The 19,003-nt window shown below is 51.5% G+C and overlaps 5 protein-coding genes across 5 annotated transcripts; 4 read left to right on the top strand and 1 right to left on the bottom strand.

Annotated features, from left to right (window-relative positions):
- Positions 1–1,032: 1,032 nt before the first annotated feature.
- On the bottom strand, positions 1,033–2,807 carry MAA_08853 (Cytochrome P450 CYP540B20; the record flags this gene model as incomplete). The annotated part of the gene is made up of 4 exons (XM_007826851.2): positions 1,033–1,718; positions 1,786–2,591; positions 2,618–2,658; positions 2,688–2,807. The coding sequence occupies 4 exons, from the start codon at positions 2,805–2,807 to the stop codon at positions 1,033–1,035; spliced, it is 1,653 nt and encodes a 550-aa protein (XP_007825042.2).
- Positions 2,808–3,801: 994 nt separating this feature from the next.
- MAA_08854 (Cytochrome b5, heme-binding site) lies at positions 3,802–5,232 on the top strand (the record flags this gene model as incomplete). The annotated part of the gene is made up of 2 exons (XM_007826852.1): positions 3,802–3,874; positions 3,929–5,232. The coding sequence occupies 2 exons, from the start codon at positions 3,802–3,804 to the stop codon at positions 5,230–5,232; spliced, it is 1,377 nt and encodes a 458-aa protein (XP_007825043.1).
- Positions 5,233–11,818: 6,586 nt separating this feature from the next.
- On the top strand, positions 11,819–12,777 carry MAA_10629 (pathway-specific regulatory protein; the record flags this gene model as incomplete). Its single annotated transcript, XM_011412347.1, has 2 exons — positions 11,819–12,439; positions 12,520–12,777. The coding sequence occupies 2 exons, from the start codon at positions 11,819–11,821 to the stop codon at positions 12,775–12,777; spliced, it is 879 nt and encodes a 292-aa protein (XP_011410649.1).
- Positions 12,778–13,256: 479 nt separating this feature from the next.
- MAA_08855 (orotidine-5'-monophosphate decarboxylase) lies at positions 13,257–14,357 on the top strand (the record flags this gene model as incomplete). Its single annotated transcript, XM_007826853.1, has 1 exon — positions 13,257–14,357. One exon carries the CDS (start codon positions 13,257–13,259, stop codon positions 14,355–14,357), a length of 1,101 nt encoding a protein of 366 aa, XP_007825044.1.
- Positions 14,358–15,522: 1,165 nt separating this feature from the next.
- MAA_10628 (Zn(2)-C6 fungal-type DNA-binding domain protein) lies at positions 15,523–18,151 on the top strand (the record flags this gene model as incomplete). Its single annotated transcript, XM_011412346.1, has 5 exons — positions 15,523–15,636; positions 15,761–16,564; positions 16,645–16,802; positions 16,875–17,408; positions 17,488–18,151. 5 exons carry the CDS (start codon positions 15,523–15,525, stop codon positions 18,149–18,151), a joined length of 2,274 nt encoding a protein of 757 aa, XP_011410648.1.
- Positions 18,152–19,003: the final 852 nt, after the last annotated feature.

Here is a 19,003-nt window from a genome sequence, read left to right as displayed (position 1 = left end):
ATTTGTCTAATCCGCCCGCTCATCTCTCGGAGATCCAAGAGCCATTGACGTTCGGCAGAGCAATGCAGTGCGCCAATCTTTTCTCCGTAGAGACCCATGTTCTTTGAGAAGGACTGAGAAACAGCTAGTTCGAGTGTGGTAGAAACCATAGGCGCAGCTGTTCCCTTCATGTATATGTAATAGTCACTCGTCCCTAACTTTCTTTGAAAAACTAAAGACCTTTGATATCCTATAAAATCCATCTTTTGTATTGAGTCATTACGCTCTAAGCCCTTGTATCAGGCCCTTGTCACAGACGAGGTAAGAACGCTTGCTGCGGATATAATAAGGGGAGGGTGTGCAACTTTTGATCCTGTGAGCCCCTCGAGCTACTAAGCATCCGGCATACGAAAGATCCCACGCCCGGAGAGGTCCGTATAGGTATTTTGAGGCCATATGTCCGCAAAACTAGAAAGAAAGATGTTGAACTATGGATACATAGCTAGATGGACATTGACGTTTTGACCCCGAGGGTGGTGAAAGCGAAAAGAGAATTCCCTCACTTCTACCGTCAGTGTTGTCCGCTTCTCGTCCGCTTTTTTGGAAAAAGAGACTTTCAATGTGTATCTCTGTCTGTCCCTATGCTCATCTAAGAGGGCTATTTGTCTATAAAAGATGTGGGAATTTCGTTTGCGAGACAAGCTCGAGAACCACGGCTTGTTTATTAGCCGTACCCCCTTGCCGAACAAGTTGCATACTAACGCTGTAGGAAACCAAACCTCTTTTGTGACAAGGGCTTGATATCAAGGGCTTGGAACGAAGGGGTTCCATTCAGAGATAATCAAGTAGGGTGTTAAAGGTTCTTGGTTTTCTAGGTGGGAGGGAGGGAGGGAACAGTAACTATTATATATATATATATATATTAAGAGAACGGTATACTTAGGGCTCTTACCGGGGCAAGTATTTAATCTTAGTATTACAATTGCCGATTCTAGGATAGAAGTTCATGTGAAAACCACCTATATTACTACATAACTCGCCCCGTCCATCTCCTCATTCTGATTTCGGCGGCCACTTCACGCGCCGCTCCGCCCTGACATATAAATTATTCGGCCGAATCAACTGAAAGTACGGGTCGTACTCGACCGGACCATCCTGCGCCAGCGAAAACTTGTACCGGTAAACCAGTTTCGGCAAAAAGACCTTAATCTCCTGCAGGGCAAAGTTGAAGCCCACGCACATGCGAGGCCCAGCGGCAAACGGCACGTACGAGCCCGCCGGCCGGTTCTTGACCTTGTCCGTGTCCCAGCGGTCCGGATCAAACCGCGTCGGGTTATCCCACAGGCTGTCGTTGTTGTGGATGTGGTGCAGGGCGGGAATCACCACCGAGTCCCTGGGCAGCTTGTAGCCGCCAGGCAGGATCATGTCCACCTTGGACGTGCGGCCAGGCTGGTACGAGGGGTTGTGCCGCCTTTGCGTCTCCTTGATGAACTTGTCGAGGAAGCCGAGCTTGTTGGTCAGGTCGGCTGTCACTTGGGTGTCGTGGTCCCAGCCGTTGTCGACCAGCTCCTGCAGCAGGCGCTCCTGGTTTCCGGGATACCGCACCAGGCTGTATATCAGCCAGGAGAGCAGCGAGGATGTGGTGGTGAAGCCGGCGCCCGTCGTCACGAGGAGCGCAGAGACGAACTGCGTGGGCGGCAGCTTCTTGCCGTTGTTGTCTGTTGCTCGCAGCAAGTAATCTGCCGTCATGTGTTAGCCGCTGTGTTTATGGAACGAGAAGTCAGCAGCTACTGTCTACTTGCGTACCGACAACATTTTCTGCTTCGAGGGCAGCGTCTTGAAGGTCCAGATCAACTTGGCCCTTGGACGCCTTGGCCATGGAGTCTATAATCATCTCCTCTATTCTGGCCGTGCTCTGCCGCAGTCGTTTGGGATCGCCAAATGGCATGTGGGCATACCATGAGCCCATGCTCGTAATGCGTTTGTTTAGTTCCAGGTTGAGGGCAATCTGGTGCACCATTTCGTGCAAGGGGGCATCCACGCCGGTGAAGTGTTGAAAGTCCATGCCCATAACAAGCTTCCCTACTGCCTGGGAACCGAGTTTTAGCATGTACTGGTATACGTTCCAAGCTTCACCGCTCTCGTCGAGCTCGTCAAAAACTCCAAACGCCTGTTCGACGGTGCTTTGCATCGTAGGCGCATAGTGGCGCACTGCCTTGGGCCCGAGGGCCGGAGGCAGAAACTTGTGCGCAAGCCGCCACTGCTCCGTGTCTGTATCTGACAAAAAGACACCTGCTTCGACTGACTTGATGGGGTGTAGGGGATGTCCCGGAACAATTCGCTTGCTAAAGAAGTCGCTTTCTTGGAAGAAGATTTGCGACAGCTTGGGGTCGTTTGTTTGGTAGACCTTACTACCCATATTATTGGTAACAATCAAGGGACCGTACTTTTGGAAAAGACGCTGATGGTTTCCCAGATGGTCTGGGTACACCTCGAAGTAGTTGCCAAAGTACGGAAGACCTGCTGGGCCAGGGACTTGCCGAACGCCCTGGCCGTCGATGGTGATGACAACTGGGTCATCCGCGTCTTTGACGTCTGAGACTGAACTTAGACTCTGATTATTAGAGACAAATCCAACGCCTGAAGACGAGTTAGAAAGCGGTTTGAATTATGCGTCTTCTTTTTCAATTCTTGCCTTGGTGATCAACTATGTTGAAGTGCGCGGCTACAAGGTGCTGGAGGTCGTCGACATCTGCCACCTCTGCCAAATCAATATCGATGGCAGACGATGGGCTTTCACCGAGAAGATGAAATTGTTTTGAGCTCATGATCGCTTGCCAGTGTTGGATATGGATGATTTCAAGTCAGGACTTGGTGTCTGTAAAAGACGTTGGGCCAACGGGTTTTTGGGCTTATATCATATATGTATCCAACCATGCATCCACGGATCCATCCAAATCATACATACCTAGGTAGATAGTCTCGACTCCCATTACGCTCAACCCCTGGCGCACCGGACAAGTGGCGACTGTTGATAAAATGGAACAACGGCGCATACCGAGGCTGATCCATTCTTGCGTGCTCCCCTGCAGAGCCTCCCTGTTTCACGTCCCGAATCATCACCAGACCCCCATCACTGGGCCATCGGCTTCTCCTGTTGTCTTGGTGCCGCGACTCGAGACCCAAAAGACTCGATTCGTCGACGGACCTCCATGGAAGATGGAAGCAGGATCCGCCTCGGCACTTCCAGGTGGGCCAAATCAGGGCTCAGCCGCGTCCAACCATAATGTCTTTATTCTTATTAGCTTCCCGATGTATTAAGGCTAAGGGCCGGTGAATGTGTAAGGCGGCTGCATGCCGGCGGCTTGCCTCTCCGGTCCGGCCCCTGCAGCCGTCATCGCGAGAAAATTCGAATTCGACCCCCAGTCCGTTGGCTTTGCCCGAGAAGCAGTCAACGTACATGATACTACATATGCAGTAGTACGTACATGTGGATGTGACGTACTGCCTGACATAACCAATGCAACGTCGGACGCAGCCGCAGGGATCGGTGAGTCCGGCCGACCAACTTTTACCTGCAGGAATGCAGTAAACTGCCTCGGTATCCATATCCATGATCCGCATAATCCGCGGACGCCATGGACATTAATACCCGCCATCGTAGCCTCGGTATTCTTGCTACTGTGGAACGGGATGCATGGCCGCCTTTACATATAAGCTCCACCTTGATGTCTTGTCAAGATAAAGAGTCAAGACAACGGATCTCTTTGCGAAACACATAGTCTTGCCAGTCACGCGGAAAACACCTCTCCTTCATACGCCATGGAGATTGAAGCCGCAACAGTTGCGCAGCACAACAAGCCGGAGGACTGCTGGATTACTGTTCACGGAAAAGGTTGGATTTGAAAAAGGCCATCAACTCTTCCTAGTTGCTAACACTTTGCCGCAGTTTACGACGTAACAAAATATTTGCAAGACCACCCTGGCGGCGCCGACGTCCTGGCAGAGGCAGCAGGCACAGATGCCACCCACGAGTTTGACAATGCCGGGCATTCAGAAGACGCGTGGGACATCATGCAGCCATACCTCGTTGGAAACCTCCAAGGCCATCAGGAAAAGAAGCAGAAGCCGAAGCCGAAGCCAATAATGAGTCAACCACCGAGTCCGAAGCCAACACCATCCACCAAAGGCCAGTCTCTGACTACACTGGCCACCCTGGGCCTTGTTTCACTGTCAATCGCTGCAATCTACTACCTGAGTAGACACCGCCGGCCTTGTCTTCCCAAATCCCTCGTTTCATGGCTGCACAGCAAACCCGAAAATCAGGGCGGCTTCGGCTTCATAAAGGGCCTCTTCATCAGCAGCAGCATCTTTGCCGTCGGCAACGCGATTCTCGCCCAGCGCCTGGCCAAGCTCATCTGGGGCACCAAGTCCTTCACCAGCTACCCGGCTCACATAAAAGCCCCCCAGCGCATCCGGAAAAACACCCTTCTGCAGCACGGCCTCCTGGATCCCTCCCAGTACCGCCCGCTCCCCCTACAGACCAAGACGCTGGTAGCACCCAACGTCTACAAGCTCACCTTTGCTCTTCCCACCGCCGACACGGTCCTCGGCCTCCCGATCGGCCAGCACGTCGCCATCAAAGCTGACGTCGGGGGCGAGAGCGTCTCGCGCTCCTACACGCCCGTGTCGAACAACTCGGACCGCGGGGTGCTCGAGCTCGTCGTCAAGGTCTACCCCGACGGCAAGCTGACGAGCGGCTTCCTGGGCAGGCTCCGCGTCGGCGATGGGGTTCTCTTCCGAGGGCCCAAGGGCGCGATGCGGTATCGGCGCGGGCTCTGTAGGGAGATTGGCATGGTGGCGGGCGGGACGGGCATCACGCCCATGTTTCAGATTATTCGGGCGGTTTGCGAGGACGACCGGGATCTGACGCGCATCAGTCTTGTGTATGCGAATCGAAGGGAGGAGGATATCCTGCTCCGTGAGGAGCTGGACCGTTTTGCAAGGCGGTATCCTGATAACTTGACGGTGTACTATATGCTGGATCAGCCGCCTGCTGATTGGGCGTATGGAAGGGGGTATGTTACGAAGGAGTTGATGCGGGAGAAGTTGCCGGCGCCGAGTGCTGATAGCAGGATAATGCTGTGTGGGCCACCGGGCATGGTTCAGGCTAGCAAATCGTCGCTGGTGGCGTTGGGCTTTCAACAGCCGGGGGCGATGGCCAAGATGACGGACCAAATCTTTTTATTTTGATCGGTTTAGGGACTTGGATGGCGAAGAAATAGAGGGCGTACGGTTTACCGGGGGGGGGATGATGTTTGATATTTGTCCGTAACTAGTCGTAACTAGAATTAGTTGTATTTTATAAATAAAGACACTTGTGCTAGTAATTTCCTAGCGCAATATCTTTTGGGAAAGTGGTGGCCATTCTCTAGATAGCAAGCAGAGATGCGGCAATAAAAGCAGGGAGTTGAAGTCTAGTTAGCCAAGGTAGCTTCGGCATCCACAGATGCATAAAGCAAGCACATTTGTTAAGTAATGTCAACGTCTACATGTAATCACTAGCCTGGAGCTCGTATGCGGCCGTGGCCACCGGCATGAGAGCAAGAGTGTTGATTTGACTTTCGGCCGAGAGTCTGGCCCTACAAGTTTCACGTGCCTTTGCGCCAAGCAGCATTCATGATGACCTTGAGCTGACAATCATTCTCTTGGCTAAATGTATCAAATTTGGATGAGAAGCAAGGCAATAACGGCAATAACGGCAGTGACGGCATTCGAAATTGTGAAAATAACGGAAATTAATAGATAAGCTGTAGACGCGACAGGCCGGCTCCGGAGACCCACTGTCCGGGAGACCCACCCCGCGGAGTGGGTCAGTCTCCGACTCGTCCAGATACTATCACGTTAGCAGTTGCAAAGTGTCGTCACGTTGGCCGCTCAAAACCGTTGGACCCCGCTTTATTTACATGTATACTGCTCGGGAGGTCCGGCCCCAAGAACGGCTTTATACGCTTCGCCATGGGTTTCTGCCCGGGCGGTTAGCGTGGTAGCGTAACTCGGCGACTAGGTCCGGCCCGCAACTACTGATGGCACAATGACTATCAAGTTGACATGCCCATTTTGCCAGACCAATCGAAATGATTTGCACTGACTCGACGTTGGCAATACGTCGACGCCTTTGTCAAATTCTCATCACACGCTGAAGGGTTTGTGCCACGTCCATCAAATGGCAGCCAGGCAGCTACGATGTTGAGTCGCCCAGTGCGGTATGACCCTTGATATTCGCCCATGGGTTGAGCTTGCCAAGTGACAATTATTTTATGGGATAGATGGACGTATGCCCGGTCCGATTCCGCAACTATAAAACTCGAAATCAGACTCCTTGGGCGACGCTGCGAGATCTGCCTCTAGGTCACATACATCGTTCCAATGCCATTTGAAACTCAAGTCATGTCCCCAAATAACGGCATCATGGTCTTCTAACTATACCGCACGAATTTCGCGCAAGATTCTGTGGAGCGTTGAGAGTAGGCTGCATCTTGATGTTTGGCCAAGTCATGGAAATCTCAATTTTCCATCTTTGCGTCCCTTTAGCAATCCACGCTTACCGGGTAGTCTATAATTTTATCCAGTATATCGAAGAAGCCGTCCACTCGATCCGCAAAGCTTGAATGATCTTTATTCCCCGTACGGACTTGGAGTTTCAAATTCTCTCGATTACGAGGGACTTTTATAGCCGAGTTAACTATGTGTGTCACCGGGGGTTCTTGCATATAATCGGGCTGGCGAAGGAATTCCGAGTTGAATTGGCCGTGGACGACGTTCTTTAGAGACAAATCTACCGTGTGTAGCGAAGCGCTCGTTCCATTAACCAACCAACCTCGCTCGTCTTCTTCGTCCCACAGCACCACGAATTTTTCATGGATTCACTTGAGCTTTGACCTTGTGTGAGTGGGTGTATGTATGTGTCCGATGCTGAATGGAACACCACCGGTGACCAGTTGTCCCCTATATAGGAGAACTATCCCAAGAAGATTGCTGTCGTGAGATGGCAGAGGCGGTTTTGTAGCATAATTGACATCTACGGTCTATTTAATATAGCACCTGTTAGTTAGAAAACTTTTGCATTTCCTTGTGACAGATTACTGGCGAAGCATATAGCTTCCGCGCACCACACAAGAACTCGTCATGTCATTTCCAAGCCAAGTACGCAAGGTGTTATCCAAGTAGGACATGAGGTTTCCGTCTTGGTTATGTACCAAGTGCCAGATCATCACATCTCCGTTACGGTTTGTTAGAACGAGAATGGCTAAAAACCACTTGATAAAGGGCTTGCTACCAAAGGTATTTACCCGTTGGGTTTGACCAAGACCTGCCATCATATTAAGCGGAATCTTAAGACCAGCACCGGGCTTTGCCCGTCTTGGTATCGGATAACCTCTGGGCATAGTTGGATTTCTGAATACCTTGGTGCCGGTACCAGCCACGGGAAAGAAGGAAAAAACGGCCTGGTCTTGCCTTCTCTGAACTATGCAACTGATTTTGAAAGTCATGTCACGAGAAGTCCGTCTTTCAGGCAGCATATCAACCAGACTATTGGCTTTGACGTCGCTGATGAATGGTGTACAATAAATGATGTCATATTCGTAGATAGAACGAGAGAAGGCTGCGCGCGCTTAGCCATTCTAGCTGTTCGCCTACCTCTGCTATGGAATCCCGTGTCCCAAAAGCTTTTAGTCCAAAATAAGTGTCAATAATCCTTGCGGTCAGCCTAGGTCTATCAGGGAACTCGCCTTAATAACTCATTAGCTATTTGTAACCAGGAATATGTCAAGTCATGGAACTTAGACGAGCGTTGACAGCCAACGCCGTTTTGCACGACGCCTTGAAGTAGTTGAATTATATATTTTCTAGTTAGCTAGTTCTATTGTTACACGGAAATGGCCCAATGTCAAAGGTTGCGCAAGGGCTACGGTGACGAGACCTAGGGCAAAGTCCCTCACCGACTTCTTGTATTTAAAGACGTCTTTGACCTTCCAGGCCTTGAGGAAAACCAAGGACCTTTGATGCCAAAGACTGTTATTAGTTGAATTGAGCTATTGCTCCAAGCCCTCTTTCTGAGCCCTTGTCACACATCTTCAGTCTATGTGACGTAGTAGTCGGCTATTTAAGCTTCGCGTAACCAAAAACAATAACAGTGTCCAATCTGCGATATGAGATGGACGGCAATGTTGCTACACATGCATTCACAAAGGCCGCGAGGCAAACCAAACCAGATAGTATCGCGCAACTCGTAGACATGACACGCTTCTTGTTCCTCGCCGAATGATACACATGCTGTGCCTCCGTGGCGAGCGGTTCGGACGCAGCCACATCTGAGGATGATTCAGAAGCTGTCGTGATTCAACGTTCATATACTAATACCGAACCGTCGCGGCTGACGATTTAAATCGTAAATGGCTATTTAGTCGATGGGAGCCTGCGATAAAGGCTTGGTATCAAGGGCTTGGAAAGGATTCAATTCAAAGATGATCGAGTACGATGTCAAAGGTCCATGGTTTTGTAAAAGCAAGGGAGGGACAAGTAATCACTATATATACATAAAGGGAATAGCTGTGCCTAGGGCTCTTACTTAAGCACGTGTTTAATTTGTGTAACTAATAGGTCCTTCATCGGTGAAGCCCCTTTATTGGGCTTCACGATCTGTTGGGCCTTTTCTGTGTAACAGAGCCCGCTTCTGTGTTTGGGTCCCTGCTTCGTCGGGACCCCAGCTGATGAGGTTTAAAGCAGGGTCCGTTTCCGGCGATCTTGGTGAGTTGCTGCACAAATGTTTATTCAGAGTGTGTACGCCTTAAGTGCTAGCTGCAAATGTCCAAGACGATCAGCCGATCAGCCGACGAGCATTGACCCTGGGCAATCCCAGACAGCAACGCGGAAGCCTTGGCTGCTATTTCTGTCCCAAGATGATGACTTGGTATAGATTCGCCTTGGAAGACGTCCCTCGGTCACTGGCAACAAAGACCAAATAGGGACAAAGATGATTGTAGTCGAACGAGTCATCAGAACTCCGCTCAAACATGGGGGGAACAGAAGATACTCTGCGAGGCGGCGAAATAACTAGACATGGTTGAGGCTCAGCTAAAGGTCATAAGGCATCAATCAATTGACCTTTCTTGTCCGCGGCTGCATTGCCATCTCTTTATGCAACACATTGGTATTCAGTAGTGACAGTCGGGTTTTCAGTTCGGGTCAAGGATTGGACCCCTTCGGACTGCAACATGTTCCAGCCCACCTCTTGCTTACTCTCTGCCACGTCTTGTGAATTGAGCTTGAAACAGGGAGCCAGCGTTAGCTGATGGTGTCGGAAAGACTTCTTCAAGCTAAGTCGATCAAGATCAACAGGACCCCAGATGATAAAATGCGGAACGTTGGGGCCGCATCATAGCCAATATCTTGTCGGTATCGGCGTCAATATGGGCATGCAATTTTGAGTGGTAGAGTGCCGGTTGCGTTGTGCTGCTGTATTCGATGATGAACTTGTCTGGTCATCTTGGAGCTCGACAGTTTCCTTGTTCAATAAGACATGAGGAACGACAGACATAGTATTTGACTCGAAAGTTCTTTGGATTGGTGAACTTGTTATCTCTTCCCTTTCCCCCGTAGAAGGTTGTACTGGCCGGACGCACATCGGGCTTGATCGGACTAAGGATAAGAAGCCCATGCCAGGCATTCTTCCCGACCGCGCTGATGTCCTGTCACAAAGCTATTTTGTCCTTTGCCAGTACCGAAATAAGTTTTACAAGAGTCATAGCCCAGCATTGCCAACTACACTCGGGGAACATTACCAAGCTTTCAACATCGAAAGCACGCGACAGGGCAAATCCATCTCATTGACTGAAGAAACGAACCAGCTCAGTCAGTTGGTCAACAACAAGTTGCATTTGAGCGCCTTCACTGGGCACGGCTTGTAAATGTGAATCTCCATGCATACCCTTGTTAGCTGTGCATATATGTGCATCTCGATCTCCGCCACGTACAGTCAGCCGGACAAGGGCAGCAGAGACAACGCACACTGCGGGAGACTGCCACCGTAAATTGGGACTTGGCGCAGATGCGATGCAGCAAGTGCAAAAAGCATGCATGTCCATGAAGATATAGCTATTGGCTTTTTCGACAACCTGGATATCAAAGGGACATGAAGTCTGTCGATATCGGCAAAATGGGAAAGGGGGACCTCAACATGGCAACATCCCATGAGCATCATACCAAAAGTTCCATGCACCAAAACTTATTTTTGCTGAAGCTATAAATGCCTCTCGTTGTGAAGGGAGTCGGGTACCAGGCATCTTTGCGAGCTCTAGTGACATGCCCTGCTATTGCAAGCGTCGGACACGCCGAGACAACCAAGGTTGGGCTTGCTCCCCCCGTCCGCCTTTAGACAAATGGGCCATGCTAAACGGCATTATCCATTAACCTATTTTCGCATCGACAAAAAGTGTTCTTCCCGCTCCAGCAATAGCAGAGAAGTGTGTAAATCGAAAGCACTATCCTGCCGAAGGCTGCAGGTCAGGCACATTAGCGCCTTTGCTGTCATTGGCCGTGGATGCTGGAGGCTTGGGGAGCCTTGAGCAGGGAGGGATGTCTGTGGAAACCAGACACAGAAAATATGAGGTATTGCATGGGGTACGGGATATATGTACCTCAGAGCTTTTGGGGTTGAGGGGGGAAGCGGCACGGCGCCAGGGAGCCCGGCACGGGATATGTGGCAGGTGGACGAAGTCGAACATGAGTACCAGGTTCTCTTGATGTATCGTCAAGGTGTTTTCGATATTCCGCAGCGGGAATTAGCTCAGGGCGCCGCGCCAGCCACGATGTCCGCTGGCGGAGCTCCCTCCAATGAACTTCACGCGGAGAAAGCTCCAGTGTTGCTCCGGCCCGAATGGCATTCGAGCCTCATTGAGTGGGAAAATTGGTGTATTATATCAACTCTCGGTGTGCAGGCTGCGGATCGGTGGGAGCTGCAAAATTCGAACTATCATACGGACAGTGTGACTAACCCGTGGGCATTATGTCGGTTGTACGGAGTAGTCTGTGGCAGAATACATTTGCTGTTAACAATTACACTGACAAAATAGTATTATCATGAGCACAACAGCCAGGTACCTGGTCTGGTCAAATACCTATTACCTACTCCGTACCTAGGTACTTAAGTAGGTACCTAGGTCGGTACGTTCTGCTATCATGTTGGTGCCGTATAGGAGAACACTGAAGCTCAGGCTTGGTGGACATGGCCTTGAGTCCCTGACACTGCAATGTTAGGCTGCCATGTCCCGAGTTGTTTCGCTCGTAGGCAAGGGCTGGTATCGAAAGGGCAGAGGTCGTTGATTCATTCATCAACGGTACGGCGGCGTTGCGAACCAAAGCGCGTTTGGGACATTTTGGTTTCTGGAGTCTAGACTTTGGTCTCCAAGGGCTCGACAGCGTGGTGTAGTCTGGTCTGCACGTTGAGACTTGGTGTGAACAGTTCGAGTCGTCTACCGTTGCATGTGCCCAAAATAAGTGTTGTGGCGGGATGCTTGCAATTGAAAATAGCGCCAGGCTTTAAATGTTGAGCGTGGTACGGAGTACGGAGTAAATTGATGATGCTCTGCAGTCACCACCAGTGCCTCCTTCCGTCCATGGTCTGCTGCGGCTTGCGCGCTCCTGCCCCTGTTTGTCATATGCCCCCTGTCCCCCAGGTGCCCCGTTATCCCGAATCTGGCCATGGGCTTGCTGTTCGAAATCCAAGCTCCTTTCAACATAAAATGAGCACATTTTTCATTGACCATCCAGCATCAAGATGCGAAAAATTCGACTTCGGCAAGCGTTGGCTCTGGCTACACGGCTCCAGAGGACGCCGCCGCTAGGGCAGCCTCCGGCCTGCGTCATCCCTTGGCATCTCGGCTCGTGGATGTACTCCGTACGGAGTAGGTGGATTGAAGACGCAAGGCCTCGATGGCGATCAACTGTGGCACCCACCCATCTCCAGATTGACACCTCACCACTCACACTACAGCGCAGATTGGCACGCCACCGGTTGATCAATGATACCAAGCCACCCATGGGTCGCGGTTTGCAGGGTCTTCTTAGTTGGGACCAGGGCCTCAGCAGCCTCGAAATTCTTGGCCTCCAGTCGTGGCCTGCCAGTCCACCGGTATCATTCGGCGCTTGGGGGCACCGGCATCTTCCTCTGCCGACTCGACTCGACTCGACGCGACGTGCGCTGTTGGTCCTGCCCATTGTAAACCTCTCGACCCGTCAGCTACTGGAGCCACCTTTTTCCCTTTCCCTTCTGCTTTCTGGTGAAGTCTGGGGCTTCAACCGCAGCCTTGCCCTTGTACGACAAGTCCCGTGCTTGTTCCAGGTCAAGCCTCACAAGCCTCGTGCTCGGTGTGCCGAGTTCGCCTTTGCTTTCTCGCTTGTATCTTATCGCGTCTATCTTGGCCGGAGTAGCCCTTGCAGGGGAGGGGACTGAATATCGTTGCCACTCTTGAGCAGCAGCACCAACAGGAACGAACAACGCCGCTCTCCGAACCCGCATACGGCCTCCTGCGCTTGAGCACCCCAGAGGCGCCTGTTCTCGACCAGACCCTCGTTCCTGTTTTTGATCCCTGTCCGTTGACAGATTTCCTTGTCCACTTGAGAGCCCAGTCCCACGGGTCCAACCCGCCCAAAGTGTCCAACAGGGCTCTCTCCGAGAACCACTTGGGCTTGAACACCCCTGCTGCATCTTTGCAGCTTGGCTCTGTCATTTTTTGATCGCTCCTCTTTTTTTTTCCTGGTCCTTTCTCGCAAATCTTCTTTGTTAGAAATTGTCAGTCCTTTTCACCTGTGATATGGTACGACTTTGCTAGCTATTGACTAGCCTGGGCCGGATAGTTTTTGCGCTCAATCAGGAGATTCGATCCGTGGCACTACGTTCTGGTGGTCGGCGGTCTAAACTCCACAGCCCTTGTTAAAGCTCGAACCTTGCCTCAATCACGAGACTTTCCTCTCAAAATCCTGAGCCAGCTACCCAGTCTTGCAGTACCGCGAACAGTCTTGACTTGGCAATAACTCGTTGAGAAAAATTGACGCAAAGCAACTGGCTCCCGTTCGACTCGGGACGTTCCAACTGTCAAGTTGCCACCCATATTTCAAGGTCACATCGGATCAGCATAGTTCAGCCTCATCTCATCTCACCTGCCAACACCGCACACCAATAGCCCGTGAGTGCCCAGGGTCCTGACAACATCAACATGGCACAACACCCAACCCTCAAGGCAACGTACGCTTCTAGGGCTCAAACGGCCACTCACCCGCTCAATGCCTACCTTTTCAAGCTGATGGATCTGAAGGCGTCGAATCTATGTTTGAGCGCAGATGTCACTACCGCCCGAGAGCTTATCTACGTTGCGGACAAACTTGGCCCGTCCATTGTCGTTCTCAAGACACACTATGATATGGTCTCTGGATGGGATTTCCACCCTCAAACCGGCACCGGCGCAAAGCTGGCTTCATTGGCTCGTCGTCATGGATTCTTAATCTTTGAGGACCGCAAGTTTGGTGATATCGGCAATACCGTGGAAATGCAGTATATTGGCGGCTCCGCTCGAATTATTGAGTGGGCGCATATCGTCAACGTGAACATGGTACCTGGAAAAGCTTCGGTGACCTCGTTAGCAAACGCTGCCACTCGATGGTTCGAGCGATATCCTTACGAGGTCAAGACGTCAGTTTCTGTGGGCACTCCTACCGCAGAGGAGTTTGAGGACCACGATATAGGCTCTAGCGGTCGCGACGACACCAATGACAGCGTGCCTAGACGGACAGATGACGGACGAAAGGGGAGCATTGTCTCCGTTACTACTGTGACGCAACAATATGAGCCTGTGAACTCGCCACGACTGACTAAAAACATGGCTGGTGATGACGAAGTCCTCTTTGCCGGTATCGAAGAAGCGCCCATGACCCGAGGATTACTTATTCTGGCACAAATGTCATCGGCAGGCAACTTTATGAACAAGGAGTACACGCAAGCATGCGTGGAAGCTGCCAGAGAACACAGAGACTTTGTCATGGGATTTGTTTCACAAGAGGCTCTCAACACACAAGTCGACGACCAATTTATCCATATGACGCCTGGCTGTCAGCTGCCGCCTCAGGACGATGACCAGAACGGATCCGTCCAAGGCGATGGCAAGGGGCAGCAATACAATACACCTCAGAAGATTATCGGCATCGCCGGAGCAGATATCGTTATTGTCGGTCGCGGCATCCTCAAGGCAAGCGACCCCGAAGGCGAGGCAGAACGATACCGCTCGGCAGCATGGAAGGCATACACGGAGAGAGTTCGCTGAATGCAACGGTAGGAAGTGGCTTCCCAGAAGCGTCGTATCGACGTACAAGAGGAAATGTCGGCTTGATTTGTCAATTTTACATATGTAGGTTTGATTTCTTCATAGTCTATGCAAAAGTGGGACAGTGGTGTTTATGTTGGGTAGCAAAGTGGATTCAATATTGGGCGAATGTTTTACTCGGTTGGACACAAAAATATGTGATGGGTCTGGAGGAAGATTAGGAACGAGACACGGAAGTAGTGAGCCGGTTGGAGAATTAAATGGACGAGATCTTGGTTGACGGGTACGTACTACCAGGGATTCGAGGACGGGGACAACGTTGAAATACTTGGCTTATGTTTTTACGAATATTGTCTTTCTGAACACCGTGAATAGTGTTTGCAAGATACTTTGCCTTGCAACCACAGAGGTAGCATGGATTACCTTATTCAAACTGGTCCCATCTGCCGATGCAGTCGGAAATTTTACGTTGGTTGCGAGGATGGCACCACTCGGCATCTCTCCACATTTCGTTCAGGCTCGCGTGATGTGCGAAAGTCGCCAAGGTATGTATCTTGTGGTCTCCCGCAGCCAGCCTCGGTCTTGGTAGTCCGCCACACCGGACACCCCGTCAACATCGAAAGGAGTTCTCAGTAGGCAGCAGTACCAGGCCAGGAGCGCTGAAAACGGGCTGGCGGGCGCCTGAATGGCCCAGATGTGGTGGTTGTGGTGTGGGCGGCATGCAAGAGCCTGGTTCAAATGTTCCATTGCGGACAACTCGGTACAGCTTCGTGGTTAACTGGTGGACACATGAACGACCAGGCCAGTTGACATCTAATGCTGGCCCAGAGCCCCTCACTGTTCAATGTTCAATGTTGACTCCGGCCCCACCAGCCGGTAGCGACAATCTGACTTTCAGCTTGGATGGGCAACGGTGACGGTTGACATGTCACCTCAACTCAATTTTGACTTCCATGTACGTACGTCATGGCCGGCTTCGCACCGTACATGCCGACGCAGAAGCTGCATCTCTCAACAGATGAGTGCTTTGAAAGCTGCCACTGGACAGGAAGGCAAGGGCCGGTAGAAACCGTGAGACTACTTGGACGCTGAGGTTGATGGCCTGCCTTGGCTCCTGGCTGAGTGGTGAGGTATCGTCAGTTTGCGTACAGAGCCGATCGAAGCCATGAGCGATTCGATACTCGAGACAGAGGCTCCAGTGCCGTCCGGAAAGGGCCCTCCTAAGAAGAGGAGGAGGGTTGTTGTGTCGTGTACCGAGTGTCATAGGAGGAAGCAAAAGGTACTCCGTCAACGCCCTCTCTCATGCCATCACCACATTCCACTCTTCAGCGCACCCAACATGGCAATTCAACTCACCTAGTCACGGCATATCCCATCATGACACTAAACACTAACATAGCCAGTGTGACCGAGAGCTTCCTTGCGCAAATTGCCGCTCTAGAAACCGTGAAACATTCTGCTCTTACGACCCGAGTGCCCGTACATCCGAGAACGGGAACACCACCATCAACAACAACAGCCTTATCACCAAGATATCACCATCCACCCAAGTGCCCCAAATCTCGGCATCTTCAACGCCCCCAAAAATTACAGAACCGCTCTCTACCATGGCCGCAACATGGGGCTACGGCCAAACTGGAGCATCGACCATCTCCTTTCTCAAGAAAATCGAAACGGCCCCTTCATTCGACGACCAATCTTCACTTTCTACGCTCTCACTAGCCTGCACCTCCCGCGAAGACTCCTTTGCTGTGCGCGAAAGATACAAGGACCTCATACGGCATCTCCCTGCCAAGGTCTTCATCGACAAGCTCGTGGCCATGTGTATGCGCGAATTCAACTGGCAGTACTACTTTGTCGACCCGGACATTTTCTTCGCCCAACTCCAGGAGTGGAATAACCTCCCGTTTAGTATATTCTCCACCGAAGGACCGCGGGGCATTCCTCCTGGCTTGAGGGTTTTCCCGGCCGTCTTGTTCCAAATGATTGCCGCGGCTTTACTGGTCCTTCCGGACGACGAGGAAGAGGAGTTTGTGACGTTGAAGTATGCCGCCAACATGACTTTTGAGGACTTGGCGTGTGATTACAGTGCTAGCGGGGCGGAAATTGTGGGATTGTTTGGGAAGAAGGGGCTGAGTGTTACGACGGTTCAGGCCGAGTTTCTAAGAGCTTGCTTCTTGAAGTATACTGCTAATGTCACTGAGTCGGTTAGACACCCTCCGCCCCCTTCTTCCCTGTTGAGCATTTCGACATGCTTTGGTAGGTTCAAGATTAACGAATGGCGTAGTGGCACATGATTGGAATTGCTATCAGAGATGCTCAAGAGTTGGGCATGCACCGGGATAGCCTCGATCCTAAGCCCACAGAAACAAGTTTGGAGACCGTTATTGAGAATCAGTGGCTCATCGAGAGACGGCGCAAGATGTACATGATTCTCGCAATGTGGTATGTCGCGTTGCCACCCTGTCCACTCCCCCCTCTCCGCGGTAACAAACAAAACAGCTGCTAACAGCTCAGGGATATCAACATGTCTTTAATACTAGGCCGACCCGGTACCGTGGACTGGCGCCACAGCCTCCCATCCCTCCCAATCGACACTCCAGTGCCATCCAACCGCTCGAATACTCCTATCGCCCCTCGGAATCCGGAAAAGGACCCTCCTACTCCTTTGACTCGCTGTCTTTGGTTACACGAAATAACTTTGCCCTTACGAGATATCCAGGACCTCGAACATGAGGGTCCCTACCCCAGGGATTTCTCCAAAATCGACAGGGTTCACCAGAAAATCATGAGTCTCCATGAATCAACGCCCGCTATATTGAGGCTGAAAAATCCTGACACGCGCTGGGATAACGACCCCGAGGTGGAGGGGTGGATAGGGGGGACACGATACTACTTCCACTTCATTCACAACTTCACTCTCATGGCCTTGCATCGACCATACCTGTTCCATAGGAAGGAGAGTAGGTTGGAGGCATTGACAGCTGGTTTGGCCATGCTGGAGATGCAGAGATCAATGTTTGAGGGCCTACCTTCTACATCCTGGAGAAAGTGAGTTCTGTCGGTGAGGAGTTTCCCACGCGAACGTGGGCGAGTGAAAAAGAAGCCGCGAAATGCTAACGAGCCCTAGTTTTATGCTCTTCTTTGGAACATTCGACGCCATCGTCCTCGTTGCCTCTGTATACATCCTCTTTCCACACGAACACCCAGAACACCGGCACCTATCCGTTCAACATATCCACTGGGCCATAGAGCGTTTTGCGACAATGCAGCATCGCAATCCACTCGCCAAGGCCGCACAGGGTGTTCTCCGTGCCATTTTGGGCAAATTTACAAAGGCGCTTGCTCATTCTGCCTCGCCTTCCAAAAGTTCCATCACGCCAGCCTCCACGAGGGGACCTTCGGACAATACGCCTGCCAGCGGGTCCGCGAGACTGGATGCAAATGCAAACCCAGCACCTGTCTGGCCAGCTAGTTCACTCCCAGGCGCAAGCATGGCGAAGAGTGCAGTTGAGGGTGAAGATGTGGGAAACGCCAGGCAAGACACACTGGGCGAGACGTGGCTGTCACCCAGCGAATGGGCCTTTGCGCCAGATGGTCTGTCGAATATCATGCCGACGTTTGCTATTTCAGACTTGATATACAATGACCTTACCGCGGTGCAGGATGGTGGCGGTATGATGGCGGCTGCGGAGATGGCTCCCAGCGAAGGGGGGGCGTCGGAGTGGCAGTTTGGAGGGGACATTGCCGAGGGTACGCTTTGGCAGGTGTTGAACAGGTTTCAGCCCAGATGATGGCATGCATAGAGCGGAGGAGCGGCAGTTGAAAACTGCGGCCGCGGTTACAAGGGCCACATCGCGCGGCTTTCTGCGGTTTTGGACATTGCTGGCGAGGATTGCATATTTCTCCTACCTTGATCATGATTGGGAAATAACGTCTCTCATTATTCTCTGGGGGAAGTGCCGTCCTGGGTATAAGGCTCGGACGCAATTTGATAGGACGGCGATCTCGACGTACTCGGGTATGCATCAAGATATTACCCAGGTGGCTGCCGGCAACCAACCCTGGCGTTTGCGGAGGTAAAGATGAAACGCACGGCAAGATGGCAAGGATCTGACTTCCAATATAGGCGCTTACCTTGACTTTTTCCTTTCCTATGCAAATGGAAATGTTTCCCAAGAGCCGTGGCGATGTTTATACACCTCCTAAGCCATCGGGGGCTATGCTGCATGCAACTCCAAGGCCTTGTATCCCGACCGGAGAGCGATGCGATAAGCTTCTGCGAGTATTTCTCGGCGGTGTTCTTCATTATAAGCCCCGTGTTCACGGGCTCATGAATTGGTCAATGACGCTTGATGTACTTTGACGGCGTGCAAAGTGCGACGGGCGCTTGCAAGAGCGTCACCTGGACATGCATAACCTTTGTGTGCTGCCGGGCGCCTCCCAGACACAATAAATCCAGCCCACCACAAAACCCAAAGTAAGAACAACAACGGCTCCGAAAGGGCGCAAAGCCCCATGCAGTCAGCTGCAGACAACGAATACATATAAAAAAGCATGTAACAAAACGCATCGCCCATGTCGCGAATCAAGTTCTGCACGTCAACGACTGGGGTCCCCCATGAAGCGGTCAGGGAACAATGACG

The sequence above is a fragment of the Metarhizium robertsii genome (assembly GCF_000187425.2).
Source record: "Metarhizium robertsii ARSEF 23 chromosome Unknown MAA_Scf_1, whole genome shotgun sequence".
NCBI lineage: Eukaryota > Fungi > Ascomycota > Sordariomycetes > Hypocreales > Clavicipitaceae > Metarhizium > Metarhizium robertsii.
This window is presented reverse-complemented; position numbering and strand designations above follow the sequence as displayed.